Raw genomic sequence first — 20,641 nt, 5'->3', positions numbered from 1 at the left:
CAGTTCTTTTGGGAGAGGTGATGAAAAAGTTTGACGTTTTTACACAAGGACTATATAAAAAATGCTAAAAATGTTCACTAACAATGCGATTTCGATTCGTCCTATAACGATTACTATTTTTTGTAAGTGATAGGGGGAGCTGAGACTGGTCAGACAGTTCTTTTCAGATATTGTTTATGCAAAAAGATTTTTTTTACAACTACACCGAAATTTAATGTACATATGTCTCAAAAAACAAAAACAAACGCAGACGAAGTCGCGGGCAACAGCTAGTATATATATAATTTACGATATATCATGCCTGTTAGAAAGCAATGATGAGGTCAAGAATGGAGCGCGCCTGCCTATGAAATGCCTATTCACTCTTGTTTTGAATGAACTTAAGTTATACTTGGCAGGCAACACAGTTGCCGGGTGGGCGTACCACATCTAAGCAGTACCCAGTACCCACCCGGCACCGTCAAATGTCGTAACTTCAGACGGCGCCTATGTCGTTAGTCAACACATAAGATTTGGTGAAACGTTTATAAGTTAACCTCACCTGAGTATAGCTCCATACTTGCGAAATGCTCACCAGAACTGATCTGCCCATAGTGAGGGTTCCGCCCCGCCACAACGCACGCACGCCTTCTTGTGCACATATTCTATTGGGAAAGGATTCAATTTTATTATTGGTTTTTTTTCAACGACTATACAAACGGTCGGCGATCGACCAGATAGCAAGAAGATTCAACTACATAGCTTAATATCAATTGACTGTGAGATGGTGATGACAAAAAGATTACCCGGCTAAGTTTGTTGCAGGCTCTTCTTACACCAGGGCGCGTTTGGTACCCTCGTAGATTTAGGTTTAAGTTGGCGAAAATAGTTATCACCATCTTATATTAACAATTTCTTGAGAAGAAAAACTAACTTGTAAAGCGCGTCGAAAGTGCCTCGGTACAGGCGGGGACAGTTGCAGGCAACGCAGGGCTCCAAAGGTCCGTCCGCCATCAACCGCACGAGGGCCACTTCCGACGGGTTCCCCGCGAGAGCTCCACACAGCCCCGCCGTCAAACTGATCACAAGCTTCTCGGAGAGTACTGGTTCTTTGCTGGAATCCCTGCGGACATAACGTTATAGGGGACACATATAAAGTTCATCCTGGGAAGTTATGACGACACCATGCTTACTTCGCCACAAAGCAGAACTAAATATACGTGAGGCAAAATCGCTTGAAACATTTAAAAACGCGGTGAAAGCATGCAAGCAAGCATCTTGCACAATAATGACGACTTTTAGTACCTTTATTTATGTTTATTTTCTTATCTATATTTACTTAAGTATTTATGTATGATTGAGTATATATTAGTTTATTATTTTAAATTTATTTATTGTATATTTCTTATTTGTGCAATTTTGTTTATGTATTTGGATTTAGCTATTTGAATGTAGGTTTATAATAATTTTACACCACCTGTCCTCTCTCGCTCATCTTGTCCTAATCCAAAGGTTGCCTGGCAGAGATCGCCTTATGTATTCAATTTCTGTCTTTGTATTTCTATTGTTTTTTCTTTATTTTCCTAACTTCATAGTGGTGTACAAATAAAGAGTTAATTAATTAATAATAATAAAGCAGCATTGTTGCAGTACTCTATTGCAGTCTGAAGGGCGTGATCCTTGCAGGCCCTGCTTAGTGTCACCTTGTTTAAAGGCACATGACGCTTAACACCTTCGCCTAAGGTTGATGGAAAAGATCAACGCGTTATAAGAGGTATTGTCTCTACTCTACTTCTATTGTCGCTCACACCTGGATGGATGTAAGCATGTTCGGGGCTTAGCTTCCTGCATGTGGTGTCACATCGGTCGCTGTAAACACAGCGGGGTACTTTTGTGTGCCTATTTAGGCCAAGGGTGTGATAATTCCTCTGAGGGAGAGAGAGAGACGGAGAGGTTATAGCAAAGCGGTCCGGGTCACCGTCGCGGTCTGCTCCTGCCTGGGAGACCCACTGGTGAGAGGCGTAGCAAAAGGAGACCTGCGGCCAGGTGTGGGGGCCGCTTTTCGTAGAGGTAAGTCTTCATCTTAAGGCTTCTTTTTTTGGATGCCATCATGGCTTCCGGGAGGTCGCGCGGGAATGGTGTTTTGTCTGGAGGAGGTCTGCTGTGATATGGTGCCAGTTCTTTGATGTGGGCGGAGTTGACGCGTCAGCCGGTCAGTGGTGCACCAACTACGTGTCGAAGAGCGACATTTTATCTGGTTCTGAGGGATATCCGGGACCTTTCACTAGCCGCAAGCCGCACGTTGAGTTAGCTTTTAATGTGTACCTATAGGTACAATGTTACTTAGTCCTTAGTTTAGTTTGCTTTTTGCTTTTTCTTTGTGTATTATTTGTGTACCGTCCGCTGGCTGTTAAAAAAAAAATCATTGCCATATTCGGTATTCTCTAGAACATTACATATTACTTGCCTGTCCAAAACATTGAACAATCCGTGGTAGACCCCGAGCCTGGTTGTGGTATACGTAACTTGTCTGAGCAATCCCGCAGAAAGGCCGGCATACAAAGCCCTGCTCCCTCTGCATTTTATGATCGACGATGCCATCTCTAATGTCGAACAGGCTCTCGGTAGCAGTTGGAGACGCACTTTTATTAAGTCCAGAGGATGTACTGCTGTTGTTGCTACCATACTGTAGGACAGAAGAGTTGTAACGGGTTAGTTGCGTACGCAAGGGAGCTGCCCTCCCCGACTGGAAATGAGTTTTGGCTTCACAATCGATTATAGAAAGCCCTCTAAAATAACTGTCACAAAACAGCCGCGGACGATCTTCCAACCAACCAACCCAAAAATTCTCCTACGATGTCTCAAATTCATATCGGTACTGGGCGTACTAGGAGTATATCTCCATGATCAAATCAAAAATCTGTAGATCCGTAGAGAAAACAGAGTTCCCTAGTACCGACATAGCACCTGGGCTCACACATACGAATTATATGTTTGTCACGGCTAGTCATCAAACCGGTTTTCACAAAACTTTCACAATCTGGTATAGACAAAATACTATATCGGGCGTGTATTATGTAGTGTGAATTGATTTTTTCAGTTATGTAGTAAGAGGATAGGAAATTGTTCTAGGCTACTTTATATAATAATCTAAAAAAAAGTATCATTTTAAGACAAAATAAATAAAAGGTAGTGATTTGGTTGGTATAAACCATTTTAAACGGTTTATGTTAATTGGGAAACGGTTAATAAATGTGCGGTTTTCACATGTGAACGTTGACTGGGTTGATTGACCGCTCAAGTTCTATGATCCATTTAACAGCGGGCAGAGAGCCAGGGAGGCGGTTTTTAAATTTGTTTAACCTGGTGTAAATGTCCAAGAAATCGGTTAATTCCTAATAATAAATAACGGTTATTTCGAATCCGGTTTACAAGCCCTGGTGCAAACAGAACTATAGAAGAATATGATTAATAAAATATCTCACCCAGCCATTCCACCCAACACCATCGCAACGGGCCATGGTACTTTCTTCTTCGGAGGTGGATCTCTTGCGTACAATGCCATGGCAAGATCATGGTGACAGCATATCTCTGGTGTCCATTAAGTAGGTCGGAATACCCATATTTATTGGTATTCTTCTAAATACAAATATTTATAACATCATAAAAATTTAAGTTCTTTTTGTTTTATTCATTTGGCATTTTATGTCATTTATTTAATGAGAAATAATTTTATCTCTTCCACTGATCTCTTAGTATAACAGAGGTCAGTGGTCTCAACATACCGAAATATTATATAAACAAATTAATCTTTTTTAATTAATGGTGTATTTGATAGTTTTAACACAAGGTTTGTATCTTCTTTGATATCACCATAGTTCTAAATAAGATTTGTATCCTCTTTGCTATCATATGCATTCTGTTACTAACATAGTGTTATTATGTTCTCTTTCAGTGTTTAAATTTTATTTGTAATATACCAGTTTTTCTTTAATAATCTTAAGTTTAAAGGAGTGACCTAAAAATGAAGCCTAATAAGATACAAGCGATTGCTTATCACTTTAGTTTTGAATAAAAAATAAAACAAACTAATATATTTCATAACAAACTTTAATAGCAACAATGCACTTTATATGTTAGTTACATAAAACTGCTCTCTATAAAAATATATTTATGGAATTATATATTAAAATATGTATAACAATATCACACGAATCACTTCGTTTAATATACAATTAAATCATACAATTAGGTATACAATACATCCGTACAAAGTAAAAGTACAAACAAATATACAAAAAAAATATATATGAGTACAAAATGCTAGCTTTGGGTACCCAGCCTAGTTGTAGAACATAAGTCGCTCAATAAAATTTACAAAAAAATATTGTATTACACAATTACGTCATTGTTTCAGACTAGCCTTTTTATTAACCTCGGCTTGTTATTGAAGTGCAGTGACGATCAGTGCAGTAACGAACAGGGCAGTGATGATCAGTGCAGTGACGAACAGGGCAGTAAGCGAAACTGGTGTTTGGGCGGTATTATGATATTATGTAACCAAAGAGAACTTAAAATCAAAGTGAAAATAACTTATTTTTAGTTGAATCTAAAATGAATAGGTTTAAGTACAAATTAGGTTACTCATTAGCCATGTCAGAAGACAGGATCTTAAAAGCCCCTCTTAAATATGCTTTAATAAAGCCAAAAGATAAATTAATATAAGCCTATTACATCCGCAATTATTTATTTAATCAAAAACTTGCTTTCCCTGTTGGTTTACTCGCATTAACTTGCAAGCAATACGGGGTTTTTTTTTTAAAGTTATTTTTCAATCCCTATTAAACAATTATTTTTTTCTGAAAAAAGGTACCCGCATGCCCTTTTTGTGCTCCTGGCAAAGTGTAGCAAAATTTTTTGACGATCGGTTGAACTATTAAGATTTCGAGTATTCCAAAAAAAGGTTAAAATAACAAAATTATTTACTATTCAATTTATAAACTTTCACAATGCATATAATTTTATATATGCATGAAAATTTAACTTGGTTCAAATCCTGTCAGTTCCGAAATTTTTATTATGAATTTTAACTATTTATCAATTCGATATTTCCTCCACAGATGCCCGCCAGATACCGACCGATGGCGCTGGGGTCCGCTAGTATATATTATTGTTAAAATATATAAGATAGTATTGTAAAAATAATTGTGCGCTTTTGTTTTCATATTATAAAACTACGACAAAACAGTAGCAAAAATAAAAGACAAAATACACTGTAGTACAAAAAGAAAATAATCAAAATTAAGAGTTTAGCAAAAATATACATTCCGTGCAAGATTTTACACAAAAACAAAATATAAGCAGCTATATATTTAACAGAAAAAACAATGCAAGTGGAATTAATAAATAAAAATAATTAATTAATCACTTAAAAAATAAACACTTTTTGAACTTTGCAGCAATTTGAAGCTTAATATTCTACCAACTAATTACTATTTTGTACATTAATAAAAAAAAGGAAGCGCGTAAATACTTAAACAAAAAAACACTAAGCAATCGTCATATTTGGCACTTTAAAGACCTTTATTGATTTGTGCTCGTTTTTAGTGAACTCACCTTTATCGAGGTAAAGAGAGTCTGAGGCCAGTACTAAGAACATACATCGAGATAAAAACAGCTTCTCAGCAAGTTCAGTCTTAAGACTGAACGCTTAAGAACAAACTCAATAATCTATTCTTAGCTCAATATCTATACGCGTATTAAACTCTCTAACATCCGTTATAAACAAAAATTTTTTTTTAGTGCATTTACCAAACTAACTTTAGAAATTAGTCACTGAAAACTAATCACTACAAAAGATAAGTTATCGTTAACTTATCGTTTGTATTATCCATAACTTAACTATTCAATGAATGAATTATTTATAACTCATTTTTACTATCGATTAGTTATAATCATCTCATTAATTGCTTACTTAATTAAATCGGAATTAATTTATTTAATGAGTTATGTAAAACTAATTTTAACAATAGATTAGTTATCAATAAATTACCGCATGTAAAGCTTAGTTATCCATAACTTAGCCCTTATCATAATAAATACTACAAAAAAAACATAAATCGCCATCTGATTCTGATCAGCCCAAAACTAAGCGTAGCGTGTGTAACTAAGATATATATATTTATATATTTTATTAATTCTTATACGTGTATGTTAAATAGTATATAATATTTTTTTTTTCTCGTCTGTGTATGTTTCATAGTTTGCACTGTCCCTCTTTCATGTTTTCTATTATTACTTTCACCAAGGGTTGTCGGTTAGAGATTGCTTTTGCAATTAGACCGCCTTCGCACACAACTGTTTTTAACTTTTTTTTTAATTTTTTTTTTCTTTTCTTGTGTTTTTTTTGTATTGTTTCTAAGTTTGTGCAATAAAGTATTCTAAATAAAATAAATAAGATGACTGATGATTATTTTTATGAATAATATACATAAATACTTATAATATGCAGATAAACACTTAGACACTGAGAAACATTCATCAACATTCAACATTCATATGTGACAGCCGAGAAGACGGATTTATTTTGTTGCACTCTGAGTGAACTCACAAATACAGCGATTTGGATTTTATCATATACATTATAGTTATATATATTATTAAAATTTACATAATATGCTGCATTGTCGTATTAGGATAACTTTTTCCAGTAATGACAAAAATGTAAGATGGGGAATAAATAAATAAATAATAAATTTTCATCACACAAACATTTTCCAGTTGTGGGGATTGAACCCACAGCGTTGGACTCAGGAAGCAGGGAGGCTACCCACTGCGCCAATCAGCCGAATAAAGTAAGTGGATATATAAGCTTTCCATGATTTTGGTTATGGTATACTAATCGCTTGCATAGCTAAGTTACATATAACTAACTTGTTGATAACTTATCTTTAACTTAATTTGGATATAATTGCGACATGCCAAAGCTCATAACGCCATAAGCCTTTTTTTATTATATTAAGGTCTATAACGGATACTTGTCATTATATGTATGTTTAAGTCTGTCTTGAATATAACAAGAGTTTGAACTTTGAAGCATTGCATCCATCTGTATAGGAAAAAAAACAAATTATTATAAAACTCGTCATCATCATCATCATATCAATCCATTACCGGGCCGGTACAGGGTATAGGTCCCTCCCACTATGAAATGTTGAATATAAATAAATAATAAATAAATATACTACGACAATACACACATCGCCACCTAGCCCCAAAGTAAGCGTAGCTTGTGTTATGGGTACTAAGATGACTGATGAATATTTTTATGAATTATATATACATAAATACTTAAAAAATACATATAAACACCCAGACACTGAAAAATACTTATGCTCATCACACAAACATTTTCCAGTTGTGGGAATCGAACCCACGGCCTTGGACTCAGAAAGCTGGGTCGCTGCCCACTGCGCCAGTCGGCCGTCAATATACCTTGGTCTACGTGTACTTGAAGAAGGCGGAGTTCATCTGCTCGAGGAAGATGAACGTGAGCACGGTGTGAGGGCCGAGGCGTGCGTAGTAAGGCAGGAAGCCCTTCCACAGAGAGAACACTCCTTCGTTCTTGAGCAAACTGCTCACAACGGCCAACTGCGACTGGCCTTTAGCCGCGTTCTGGATCCTGGGAACAAAAAAAAAGCATAGATGGAGATAGGGTGATTTGGATTTGCCCAATCTCTTACACGATTTTTGGACGTACGTTTGCGCCGTTGACAGCGACCCTGCTTTCTGAGCCCAAGGCAGTTGGTTCGATTCCTACAACTTTAAAATCTTTGTGTGATGAACATGAATATTTTTCAGTTTCTGGGTGTTTATATATATTTATTTATATAAATCATATCACTCATCTTACTACCCATAACACAAGCTACGCTTACTTTGGGGTTAGATGGCGATGAGTGTATATTAAAAAAAAACAAATAGTACATTACTGTAGCATAAGATACATTGATAGACAACGTTTAACGACGGTTGAAATACGTAAGTCCATCAATGCTTAGTTGTGCCCAAGCCTTGTATAGTTCTTTCTCAAACATGTTTATTTATTTTTATTTATTTATTAGCTTTTCAAGGGAAACAAACAGTATTATTACACATAAAAGTAATGCCGTATTTTTGTATCACATAAACCAATGAAGTTTCCACAACTTGGTTATACATATAATACGATAACATCAACCACAATTGCTTAGGAATAAGTACCTAGCAAGCAATTATTATACAAAAAAAAAAAAAATTTAATTAAAACAAAAATGAAAAACAAAAACTTTAAAGCTATAGTACTTATTTTGTCATAACAAATTTCCTAAAAGTGCCTTTTTTGACATGAAAAATGTCCGTCTCACAATATTTGTTGTTAAAAGCATTGCATGTCTTTACTTAAACTAATTTCGTCAAATACAATTAGGTACTTTTCAAAATCAATAACGAAAAACGAACAACAATAATGTTTCCCAAGCGAAAGTGTTCAATTGTTTTTACAGCTTTCTTTTTTTTCTTGTTTATTCTTTTCTATAGGGAAAAGGCAAAGGTATATCAACGTACAGACCATAAAGAGCTTGCTATTCGTAGTTCGAAATTTAAAAAATCTTTGATAAATTAAAATAACTTCTTGGTTGCCATGTTTTGGAGTAAAAGATCGTTCCATTCTCTGTAATTAATTTGGCCGCTTAACCTCGACAGCTAAATTTAATTTACCTATATATGTGTGTACCTCAAAGATTATTGTCAAAATATTGCTCAAATTTCCAAGCACGTTTGAGAAAATTCTATAGGTACAGTACTTTAAATAAGTAAATATGTATGTATTTGGCCAGTAGGACAATTTCGATTTACCTCAAAGATTACTGTCAAAATAATGCTCAAATTTCCAAACATATTTAAGGCAATTATGTAAAGTATTTAAATAAGTAAATATGTATTTGGCCAGTAAAACAATTTCGATTTACCTCAAAGATTATTGTCAAAATAATGCTCAAATTTCCATGAAATGAAAATTAAATACAGTATTTTAAATAAGTAAATACTCATAAATAATGGTCTTACGTTTGATTTTAATTTCACGAAACAATATTTTAATATGAAGGGGCCTTTCTCGTAACAGAGCATTACGATCACTTATTTTCAGATGCGATTGCGGTCAAGCGTCTATAGGTTTAAAAAAAACCTCTACTTTTACTACATATAGCACTATGTCATAATATTCAAACAGCGTACTCACCTCGTCTTGATGATGTCAACCGGCATCGAGGCAATGGTGGTGACGAGACCGGACACCATGGATGCACAGAAGTGGAGGGAAATACCATCGGGCACGTATCCCACGAACATCTCTCTAGCCTGCAGATAACAATAAGCGATAAGGACGCCTTTGCAGTCTATCTCTGTTTATTTCTACTACATACGTAGTATAAATAAATAATATCGATTATTATATTTAAAAAAATTAAAAAATGTTTTATTCATGTAGACCTTATCACAGACAATTATGAAGCGTTCATACATTTAACATGTTACCACTAATTTTAGGTGATGGTGAGGGCGTTAACTAAAACCTAAAGGAGGGTTCCAAACGCGCCCTGGTCTAAGAGCGCACAACCAACTTGGCCAGGTATTTTTTTTGTTATCACCATCTCACAGTCGAGTTAATGTTTCGCTATGAAGTTAGAGCAGTTCATACCCAAGCTTTTTTATCAAACATGTTATCCTTATCCTTAATATAACAAAAGGATTTTTTAAAAGCTTAAGTTTAATATAAACTTTGAACTTATTGAGATAGATGTTAGACGCTGAGTGCTGCTAAATGAGGTTGAATGAACTATTAATAATCTTATCTTATACTAATATATAAAGCTGAAGAGTTTGTTTGTTTGTTTACTTGAACGCGATTATCTCAGGAACAACGTGTCCGATTTAAAAAAAAAATTCATTGTTGGATAGCTCATTTATCGAGGGAGGCTATAGGAGCATATCACCAATGAAGAATGTTTGAGAATCGCATAACTGCGTAAACGGTTAAAGTTTCGATAAACCATGTATGACATAGTAGTTCCCCTTTAAAAGTTTTTAAGAACGTATCCGCGACAGCATATGTCTATCTATTAAGAATGACTTATACGCGGACGCCGTCGCCAGGGACCGCTAGTAATCTATTTCCTACTAATCTCTACTAATATTATAAATGTCAATGTAAGTTTGTTTGTTACGCTTTCACGCAAAAACTACTAAACCGATCCTCATGAAACTATGTACACTAATTCTTGGAACAACTTAAACAATTAAAATAAATAAAACCCATTTCTTACCTATGTACCACACATTACGATGTATTTTTTTTAATCCACTACAGTTTAGCCCATGACTGCAATCTCACCTGGTGGTAAGTGATGATGCAGCCTAAGATGGTAGTGGGCTATTATTTATTTAGGTAGATACGTATTACGAGTAGCCATGATTTGCTTATTTTATGCTCGGACATGGTAAAAAAAAATGAAAAATTTAGTTGAAATATGTTCCATTTCCGATACCGAACCACCAAAAAAAAAAAATACGCAGTGTTTTCAAAATTATCCTGTATACATATACAAATAAAAAAAATCCTGTATACAAAATTCATTACTTAAATAGATAATTTACTTAAATTTACTTTGATAATTTTTTTGACGGCCGACTGGCGCAGTGGGCTGTGAACCTGCTTTCTGAGTCCTAGCCCGTGGGTTCGATTCCCACAACTGGAAAATGTTTGTGTGATGAATATGTTTGTTTTTCAGCATCTGTATATTATAAGTATTTATATGTATTATATTCATAAAAATATTCAACAGCTATCTTAGTACCCATAACACAAGCTACGCTTACTTTGGGGCTAGATGGTGATGTGTGTATCGTAGTAGTATATTTATTTATTATTTATTTTAATTTGTAGTGGAGTTAAAAAAAAAATACCGTCATGATCAGTTTAGATGGTTTGCTTACCTGTGAGTATGTGCTAAGTTGCGCCGCGTTGACAACCATCGCTCGCCCAACAGTGGGCGTCGCCCCACGCCACAGTTTCAGTACTCCCTCCTCGCGTACTATCCTATACAACATATTTATATATAAACCAGATGAACTTGTTATCAATTAAAAAGCACAGCTTGGCAGTAATTTGGAGTGGCAAAAGATTTGAAGCATTCCTGCCATTTTCAAGTTTTTCCTATCATTTTCATGATCGTCATCAACTCATTACGGGCCCACTACAGAACACGATTCTCCTCTCAGAATGATAAGGGTTTCCAGCACGCTAGTCAAGTGCGGAATAGAATAGAATAGAAAAAACTTTATTGCAACACAACACAATAGGAAAAACACAAGGAAAACAGTAATAGTACTTAGTGCTAGGGTGCAAAGGCGGCCTTATCACTAAATGTGATCTTTTAATGGCAACCTGAGCGTACGAAGCCGATAAAAAAGTGGAAAGTGGATGGTGCGTGAAGGATGTTACAAAGAATAAAATAAACTTACATGAACATACATACTACATCTTATATCTTTAAACGAGATTTTTTTTTATATATATAATTGGAATCTCGGAATCGGCTCCAACGATTTTCATGAAATTTAGTATACAGGGGGTTTCGGGGGCGATAAATCGATCTAGCTAGGATTCATTTTTAGAAAATGTCATTTTATTTGTGTTTTCCCGTAATAACCGTTTTGGTGCAACGAAGTTTCACGGGTCAGTTAGTTTACATATTAACTACAAAAATACCGATATAAATTTATATATAACGTTTATTAATTTTATATATATGTACATATATATATATATATATTTATTTGTGTACATTTTGTTTTTGTATTCGTATGCGATAAGGCCGTCTTATGTATTCTACTCCAGTTTTTGTGTTTCACTCTATTCGTCCTTTATTTTCCTAACTGTGTAGTGGTGTACAAATAAAGAGTTTAAATAAATTAACTACTGTAATAGTTATTTATGATAAAATAACATAGATAAGTAATAATTTTTGAAGCGGATTGACAGAATTTATAAGTTCTCATCATGCGTTTTTAGTTTGAGCAATCAAATATCACTTGCTTTAACGTCGAAGGAAAATATCGTGAGGAAACCTGAATGTAGACTTAATGCAAGATTTGCTCGCTCGTATAAGAGTCGTTTTCGAGGATGTAATAACGAGAATCGGAGTGAAATGGATCTTAACTACATTCTATTAAAGCTCAAATTTGCCAACAAATCTTCAGTTCGGGCTTTGACAGAACGTTTTAAAACAAATAACGGAAGTACAGAATTTAAGAGTTACATTAGGTCCGCTTTACTTGGTTGCGGTTGTGTGCGAAAGCGTTCCCATGACCCAGTCACCAGACGATGAGTTGGAACACCGTGGGGTTTTAGTCGGTAAGAGTCCGGCATAACTACTGCACCTCCCCGTAGTGGTATCCATGAGGATTTCCCCACGAGAAAAAAAAAAAATTCCGCTTTACTTGGACGATACAGATATCAATACTCAAAATAGAATGCGAGAGAACAAATTTTGTATAAAGGCTGCATGCCTGAGAATTTTCCATAACATTCTCAAAGGTGTGTGGAGTCCACCAATTCGCCCTGGGCCAGCGTGGTGGATTACGGCCTGAACCCCTTCTCATTGTAATGTGTTGATGGGATGATGATGAATCCTACCTTATTAGTGCGTCCATGACATTTTTGTAGTTTCTACGCTGTTCTTTAGGCAGTCTTCCGTCAGCTGTCATTCTTATTAAAGCTACCTGAAAAGAGGATACAAACTCAGGAATACGCAACAGGTAGGGAAACAAATTTCACAACATCCTTGGCACAGTGGTGAGCAATTAGGTCTTATATGTGGCAGGTCCCGGGTTCTATCTCCGGCAAGGGCAATTTGGTAATTTGATTGTAGTGACTCTACCGCCGGTTCGGAAGGCAGATTCTACCGAGAAGAACCCGGCAAGAAACTCAGCACTTGCTCTTTTCCAATATCAACAATTTACATTATACATTTTAAAATTCATTTTTCTATCTTGTGAGAGGTGAAAGCGGAGCCGGATGCTTCCAAGCAACCTTGTCATTCCGTATAGCAGTATGGGCCAGATGTGCAACAACGCAGGAGTCGAATGCGCAAAGGGATCTTAAGTCTGCGGTTGTAGAGTACTTTTTTTCATCTTGGTAAAGATACTTTTAGCTACCATCCTCCGAGCCCTAATTTCCTGATCACTGCTCCAGGCTTGCTGCTCTTGCTTACCTACCTACCTAACCTACCTAAATATTTATAATTGCGCACTCTCTCAACTTTTTGGCCCGCTAATGTGAACCTTCATAAGGTTCACATTCTTTAGAGATTTCAATGGTATTACCTCAGCAGGCGTCCCGACGAATGCACCAACAGACCCGGCGGTGACTCCCAAGAACATCTTCACGGCGAAACCGGGCGCCGCGCCATCGTTGCGTCTAGAAAAAACAATGGCGTGATCAGTCAGTATTAATTGACGGACCGAGATGTGAGTTAAAAACCACCGTCTATAAACATATGAACACTTCGCTGGGCATGCAAAGAACAAGACTTGAATATCCCTACGAATCCCTATTAATATTATAAGTTTGTTTGTTACGCTTTCACGCAAAAACTACTTAACCGATCCTCATGAAACTTTGTACACATATTCTTGGAAGTGTTGGAAGTAATATAGGATACTTTTTATCCAGACTTAATGTCTCGGTTCCTATGGGGATAAAAGTGTTTGACAATTTTACACCATAACTCCGACAAAATATGACCGCTTTTAATAATTATTTTTGTACTATAGAGGTTATAATATGTGTTTAATTTTGCCTAAACTTTGTGTAGATCTGATGAATGTGGTTGGAGATAGAGGACAGAACTCCTGAGCGGACAGCATTTGCTGCTGTCCGCTGAGAAGTCCCGTCATTTAAGGCTTAGCGATACTGTTTACTTAAAATTTTTTAGAACTTCAACTAAATTGAATGCCACATCAAAAAACAAAATCCAAAGTAGACGTAGTCGCGTTTTACCCCCCCCCCCCCTAAAGGCGTAAAAATGTTTATATGAAAGTACTATGTTTTTGAAGTTAGATACGGTTACGGTTAAGTTATTTAGGTTTAAATAATAAAATGTATATAATTTATTAGCTCTACAAACCTGAAAGTTAGAAAATTGGTTTCTTTTAAAGCATATACATCAGTTCAGGCAATATTTTAACCAGCATGCATGAGTTTTCTTAACAGTATTTTTTTAAATAGCGCTTTTATAAATCAGTTGTAATATAGTAGAGAGATATAGAGAGTTTGTATTCCTTTTTGACTGTGACACCGTACAATTCATTTAACAGATTTTAAGGTGCTGGAAATAGGCATAGGCGATCCTGCGGATTTCATTTTATTTCGAGGAAAATGGAATTTCATCGCAGACTAAGTCGCGGGTAACCGCTGGTCTGTATATTCTAAGTATTTTTGTATGTTATTCATAAAATGTTCATCAGTTATCTTAGTACCTATTAAACAAGCTACGCTCACTTTGGGGCTGTTTGTATTGTCGTAATAAATTTATTTATTTTATTAGTTTATGTATAATATTAGTATGAATATAGATTATCTATACCTCTGTCTATATGGATGTTAATGAACTATTGTTTTCAAGAAACCATTGTTCAACCGTCGATATAAATATCAAGTTATCACGTTTACATCATTTTGCATGTACTTAGATGTTTCGCGTAAAATATCTGCTATCCAGTTGACATGATATAGAGGCTAAAAAATAAGAACTGGCAATTACCCTTGACTGCAATCTCACCTGCCGGGCTAGCACAGGCCGGGGACAAAGATGTCCCCTGACAGGGGATCGTTTATCCTTGTCCCGGGGGTATAATTGTCTCCTGCCCATGCTATTTCTGTTTATTGCTCATTTTATTTCTTTTCTGTTTATTATTACAGATAATACAGTGGACACCCGGTAGTCCGGCCCCTGTCTAATCCGGCGCCCCCTGTAATCCGACATGGTCTATTATTTATTATTGAACACGTATTCGCTAAGCATGATTGAACAAGTTACAACTTGTACGCACCATTACTATTGTGGTCGGATTACAAGGTACTCTTTTGTAAAAAAATCCGGACTATAGGGGGTCTTAGGCAGTACTCTATAATCCGACGAATTCGATAGTTCGACACTGCCCTGCAAAATGTTTGTCGGACTACCGGGGGTCCACTATACTTATTTTCAATGCTCTGAGAGTTTTTCAACTCATTATTTATTCAACTCTTTATTTCAGCACCATCTTCAGTGGTGTACAAATAAAGTGTTAAATAATTATTTTTTTTTTTTTTTTTTAATAAAAAGAGCCTACCTCAAATTTGAATGAGTTTGCTCTATTGCTTTTGGATGTTGTCAACCGTTCGTGTTATCACGAACATAACATAATCGATAATCTCAGATAAACCATATCAATATTTGAACCCACACCAAAAATATTGTATAATATACTCTTCGGTGTCGATTATTATAGAATTGGTTGCCTGGAAGAATAAGGCCGCCAATTTGTATACGTTGTTTTGTTATACTTTTCTTTTTTTTCTATGTACTTTTAGTTGTGTGCAATAAAAGTACCTATATTCATTCTTTCATTCATTCAATATTATTGTCACCATACAATCGATTATTCTTATTATTTTAAAGCAGCAACAAATCGGATAGCTGCGTAGTGAAGCTCTTTAAAAACAGTTTTCCCTGACCGATTTAAGCCAACTGTGGTCCATCTCCAGTGAGATTTTCCAACTACGCGGCAATTATTTTAGTGCACAAGTGTGTGCGCAAAAACAGGTTCACTCTCTATTTTCTCACTCTCATAGTCTGATGGGACGGCAAATCCGATACGACCGGTAAGAGATCGGGCGCTAGACCGACAGCTTAACGTGCTCTTCGAAGTACGGGGTCGATTCAGCGCCAATTTCACAAATTCCGGGCTGGTAATTAATGAATGAATATACTTTTATTGTATACCAAAGAAAAAAGTAGTAACAGAGATATAAAAATAGAGCAAGACAATACAATTTGTAGCCTTATCGCTACATAGCGATTTCTTCCAGGCAACCAAGAGGTGGAGCAATAAATAAGATATAAACATTACACAAATATATAACTTAGACGGCCGATTGGCGCAGTGGGCAGCGGCCCTGCTTTCTGAGCCCAAGGCCGTGGGTTGGAAAATGTTTGTATGATAAACAGGATGTTTGATGTTTTTCAGTGTCTGGGTGTTTATATGTATTTAATAAGGATTTTTTTACACTATTTATAAAAAAAAATCATCCGTCTCCGTAGTTTCCATAAGATGGCGATATGTATAGTCATACTGATAGTACATTTATTTATTTATATAAATTTTAAAGACAAGGAGGGTTGGTATGTGTATTCTGATCTGCCACCATACGACATAATAATTTACTATAATATCAGTGAAAAAAAGGTATACGCAGAACCTGTTCAATTTTTAGGAGTCACTTAATAAATAAGCCCAATTTAGCAAATAAGTAGCGACAATCACAATGTGATAATCAGAATTTACGCAATCGACCTATAGGTCATGTGCAGACATACATATTTCAAATATTATCAACTTAGGTATATTTATACATAAGCAACGTATGTATACTATTATTATAAGTGTGAAAGTTTATCTGTTTATTTGTCTGTTAGGTAACAAACCTATTTAAGACTTATTCACTGCACCTATTTAGGCGAAATTTGACACATGTATAGCATGCAGCATGGGGAACAAACATAACTTCGTCCCGGTAAACAAATGGTTCCCGCGATATTTTAAGGAAAACCAAAACCTAAGGTTCCATTTAATGCGCCGCTTGCTTTGTCAACAATGATTATATGTACAACGTGTAAATGTAAACCAAAATAATAGTTCACAGGCTTTAAAGGTACATTATATCTTTGAGACTTATCTGACAAACCGAAACGCTGATAGTTATGAGTAAACAACTGTCATAGTTAACACTGAAAGAAATCAGATAGGTACCTACAAACTATGGAGGGTAGAGGTAAGGAGAGCCATCTTATATGGGAGAAAAGTGGAAAAAGTGTCCAGTTGTTGCGCTAAATAACAGTTCAAAAATCCTCCACAATGGCGCTGGTGGATGCACAGGGTATGGTATGAATGTAGCAATCGTAGATGAATTGAAGTATGCCGAGTTAAAAAATTTAATGTCATTATCGACTAAAGTAGTTAATTATTGAGAATTTCAACAACTTACGTTGTACAAAATATTGTGGTAAATATAACCTTACTTCCTTGTTTATTTTTCAAGCCTACTCTAACAATATTTATATTTGGCGCTTCTTTTAAGAGTTACCCTGATGCAAATGTGGCGCCATCCTAATTTAATACATTTTGACGACACTTTTTCATATACACAGATGACTCTCCTTACCTCTACCCTCCATACTACAAACCTAAAAACACATGCAAAATTAAAATCAACTGACTCCTGTCACTTTATTAAATACGCGTCGCGTAGCGTAAGTACTATGCACGTGTCGTCAAAAGGGTTGTCAAAAGTAAACACTTAGAAAGTTTTAAATTAGTTTGTATAAATGGAAAAATATCTATGCTTCTTTTGATTTACTTACTTATATTTTTACAGGGTGATTCCTTATGAAGTATACTTATGCACCCTTCAACCGTAATCCGTAGTTCCAATATTATCCCTACTAATATTATAAATGTCAATGTAAGTTTGTTTGTTACACTTTCACGCAAAAACTACTTAACCGATCCTCATGAAACTTTGTACACATATTTTTGGAAGTGTTAGAAGTAATATAGGATACTTTTTCCCGACATTAAGCTCGGTTCCTTTGGGAGAGGGGAGGAATGTGTTTGACGATTTTACATCATAACTCCGACAAATTATAACCGATTTAAATAATTTTTTTTGTAGAGGTTATAATATTTGTTTAATTTTGCCCAAACTGTGGTTTGAGATAAGAGGACAGAACTCCTCAGCGGACAGCAGCAAACCCCTCATTTAAGGCTTAGCGATACTGAATACTTTAATTTTTTTTAGAACTACAACTAAATTTAATGCCACATAAAAAAACAAAATCAAACGCAGACGAAGTCGCGGGCAACGCTAGTAATATAATAATTTCCTCGTCAACTTGCTAATCTTGATTATTTTTTAACCTCAGCAAGCAATTATGCCTGTCAGGGGATATAATCGGGGGATATAATTTTTATCTTCAACCTGTACTAGCCCTGCAGTGAATGAAATGAAATGAAAATGAAATGAAAATTGAAATGAAAATGAAATGAAATGAAAATTTATTTGTTCACATAAAACAATAGCAGATAAGGCGGAGAACTTCTGTTAAGTTTAAAACCTGTGCCAGAAGATCTCGCTCTTCCATTACAAAACACATTTTTATCTCAATTTATTTATATAATACTTTTTTTTTTTTTACTTTTTTTTTTTTTTAATTTCTGACATGCGAGTAAAACATGCAGTGTGAGTGCGATGATGTTATGTGTACGTGCGTGTGTGTGTGTGTGCAGTAGAACCGATCATGTATTTTCATTCATGTACGTGACAATGGTGCCAATTCGAATCAAAATTTGTGAGACACGACGAATTCTATGTTTTTACGTTCGCTTCGTTTTTTAATTTCACCGGTCGAGCGTTCTAAATTCTTCCTACCTATTTTACTACTTTTTTTTTTACTACTTGCCAGCGATTTCGAATTAGATGATTTCAAACAATAGTTATTTTATTAGATACATACATTCCTTTTTTTTAACTTGTCTTATATTGCAAACAATATTTTAATTATTTTTTAGTGTAAAGTATGATTTAAACATATAACGAAAACAACAGCGATAATATAAATAAAAACAAACACAATAGAATGAGATATATTTGTGTATTTATTATTATTTTCTTTACAATTTTGTTTAAAAACTTCAGAACTTTCAGAGATTTAACCCACTTTAACCCACTTAGGAAGGGAATTTCATAAAGGGTTTACGAGTATATTAAGTCTTGAACGAACTGTAGGCTTGATAATAAAAATAATGTAGCAAAAACTTTTATTCCCCTTGTATCATAAAAACATTTTATAGGTTCATAATTTATTTCACATCAATTACCTATACACATTAATAACGTAACATAAATTATAAAATATTATCATAATATATAGTTTCTTTAAATACTTGTTAACTTCAATAAATAGTATTAGTAGGTATAGGGTTTTGTAATACAAATAAAGTACTAGTCAAATTAGAGAGATTACTGGCAAATATCTCTCAAACTATTAGTGTTTTTTAAAATCAAATTACTCTACTTTGCTCATCTAAGAAGAATCTGTTAGTAGAACAATGTACTCACTCTCTATATGAATCAAACAGGAGATTATAGATCCCAAGCCGTGTGGTTGTGTAAGTAGCTTGTCTGAGCAGCCCCGCAGAGAGCCCTGTGTACAGAGAGAAGAACCCTTCCCTGGCCACTATCTCTCCTGCCACTGCAAACGATGTGCGACCGCTTCCACTCAGCTGCATACGGGTTTTTATTAAATCCAATGGCTGCACGACGCATGTGGCCGCCATTCTGAAATTTTTGTTGTTGTATACACTTAAACCAATATCAATTGCGGTCTACAACCCCAATAATAATCTTGCTTGTAACATGGCCTTATTAAATATTATGTGATTAAAAAAGTATTGTTGAACAAACAAAAAGGTGAACATTGGTGCCAAAACACTTAAGGACCAGTCTACCAGATATTTAGTTTCACCATATCTATTAATTTATATCTACATGGATGGTAATATATTAATGGTTCCATAAGTTATATAAATTTTCAGCAATCCTAAACCAGCTGTTACAAAAATTATAGAACCATCATGGGTTCTATAATTTTTGTATGTATACCTATTTGGGATATTGTACCATAAGGTATTTGGTAGGTGGTTTTTCCTTATAAATGCAAAATATTTGAGAGGAAATGTTTCGATTTTGAATAGTAGCCAGTTTACTCTACCAAAGTCTATTACATAATCTTAATAATAAATATTATCATTTCCAACTAGTTAACTATGCTCGAGGTCGAAACAATTACTATACAGTTACTAATTCGCTAGTCATTTCAATGAAAAATCATTTAAAATTCGTGTTATCTTTCTTTCACTCAAGTGCTGAAAGTTTTTTTTCTATGTCTGAATTTAGTAGAATTTTGAAATTTGAACAGAACTTTTAACAGACTGCAATAACCTGTGGTAACACGGCAATGACATTGATAAAAAAACAAGGTGAATAAATACCCGGCAAGTCCACCGAAGGCAAACTTGAGACCATTCGGGATATAACGTTCCTTAGGAGGCACCTGTTGAGCCATCTTGCCCTTACCACGACAGTATCACACTAATATTAGGAAGTCGAAAACTTTGTGAATGAAGCACTTTGCGTAAAACTACTCTCTCAAAACTTTAAAAGAATTCTGATTCAGTTTGAAATAATTGAAATTGAATAAAAGTCAACACAAGACAAGACAAGAGTTCTAGGACTGTC

At 35.1% G+C, this 20,641-nt stretch overlaps 2 protein-coding genes across 2 annotated transcripts; both read right to left on the bottom strand.

Moving 5' to 3' along the window:
* Positions 1 to 475: 475 nt before the first annotated feature.
* Positions 476 to 2,061, bottom strand: LOC120631271 (mitochondrial 2-oxoglutarate/malate carrier protein-like). Its single transcript, XM_039900756.1, has 3 exons — positions 1,958 to 2,061; positions 914 to 1,102; positions 476 to 644 (listed from the first exon to the last, which is right to left on the bottom strand). The coding sequence occupies exons 1-3, from the start codon at positions 2,059 to 2,061 to the stop codon at positions 476 to 478; spliced, it is 462 nt and encodes a 153-aa protein (XP_039756690.1).
* A 4,759-nt stretch (positions 2,062 to 6,820) lies between these two features.
* LOC120631200 (mitochondrial 2-oxoglutarate/malate carrier protein-like) lies at positions 6,821 to 20,626 on the bottom strand. The gene is made up of 8 exons (XM_039900679.1): positions 20,395 to 20,626; positions 19,463 to 19,681; positions 13,405 to 13,498; positions 12,716 to 12,801; positions 11,014 to 11,116; positions 9,260 to 9,378; positions 7,474 to 7,660; positions 6,821 to 7,087 (listed from the first exon to the last, which is right to left on the bottom strand). Exons 1-7 carry the CDS (start codon positions 20,466 to 20,468, stop codon positions 7,480 to 7,482), a joined length of 876 nt encoding a protein of 291 aa, XP_039756613.1. The 5' UTR covers positions 20,469 to 20,626; the 3' UTR covers positions 6,821 to 7,087; positions 7,474 to 7,479.
* Between the last annotated feature and the right edge of the window lie 15 nt (positions 20,627 to 20,641).

Source organism: Pararge aegeria, chromosome 17 (genome assembly GCF_905163445.1).
Source record: "Pararge aegeria chromosome 17, ilParAegt1.1, whole genome shotgun sequence".
Lineage (NCBI taxonomy): Eukaryota > Metazoa > Arthropoda > Insecta > Lepidoptera > Nymphalidae > Pararge > Pararge aegeria.
This window is presented reverse-complemented; position numbering and strand designations above follow the sequence as displayed.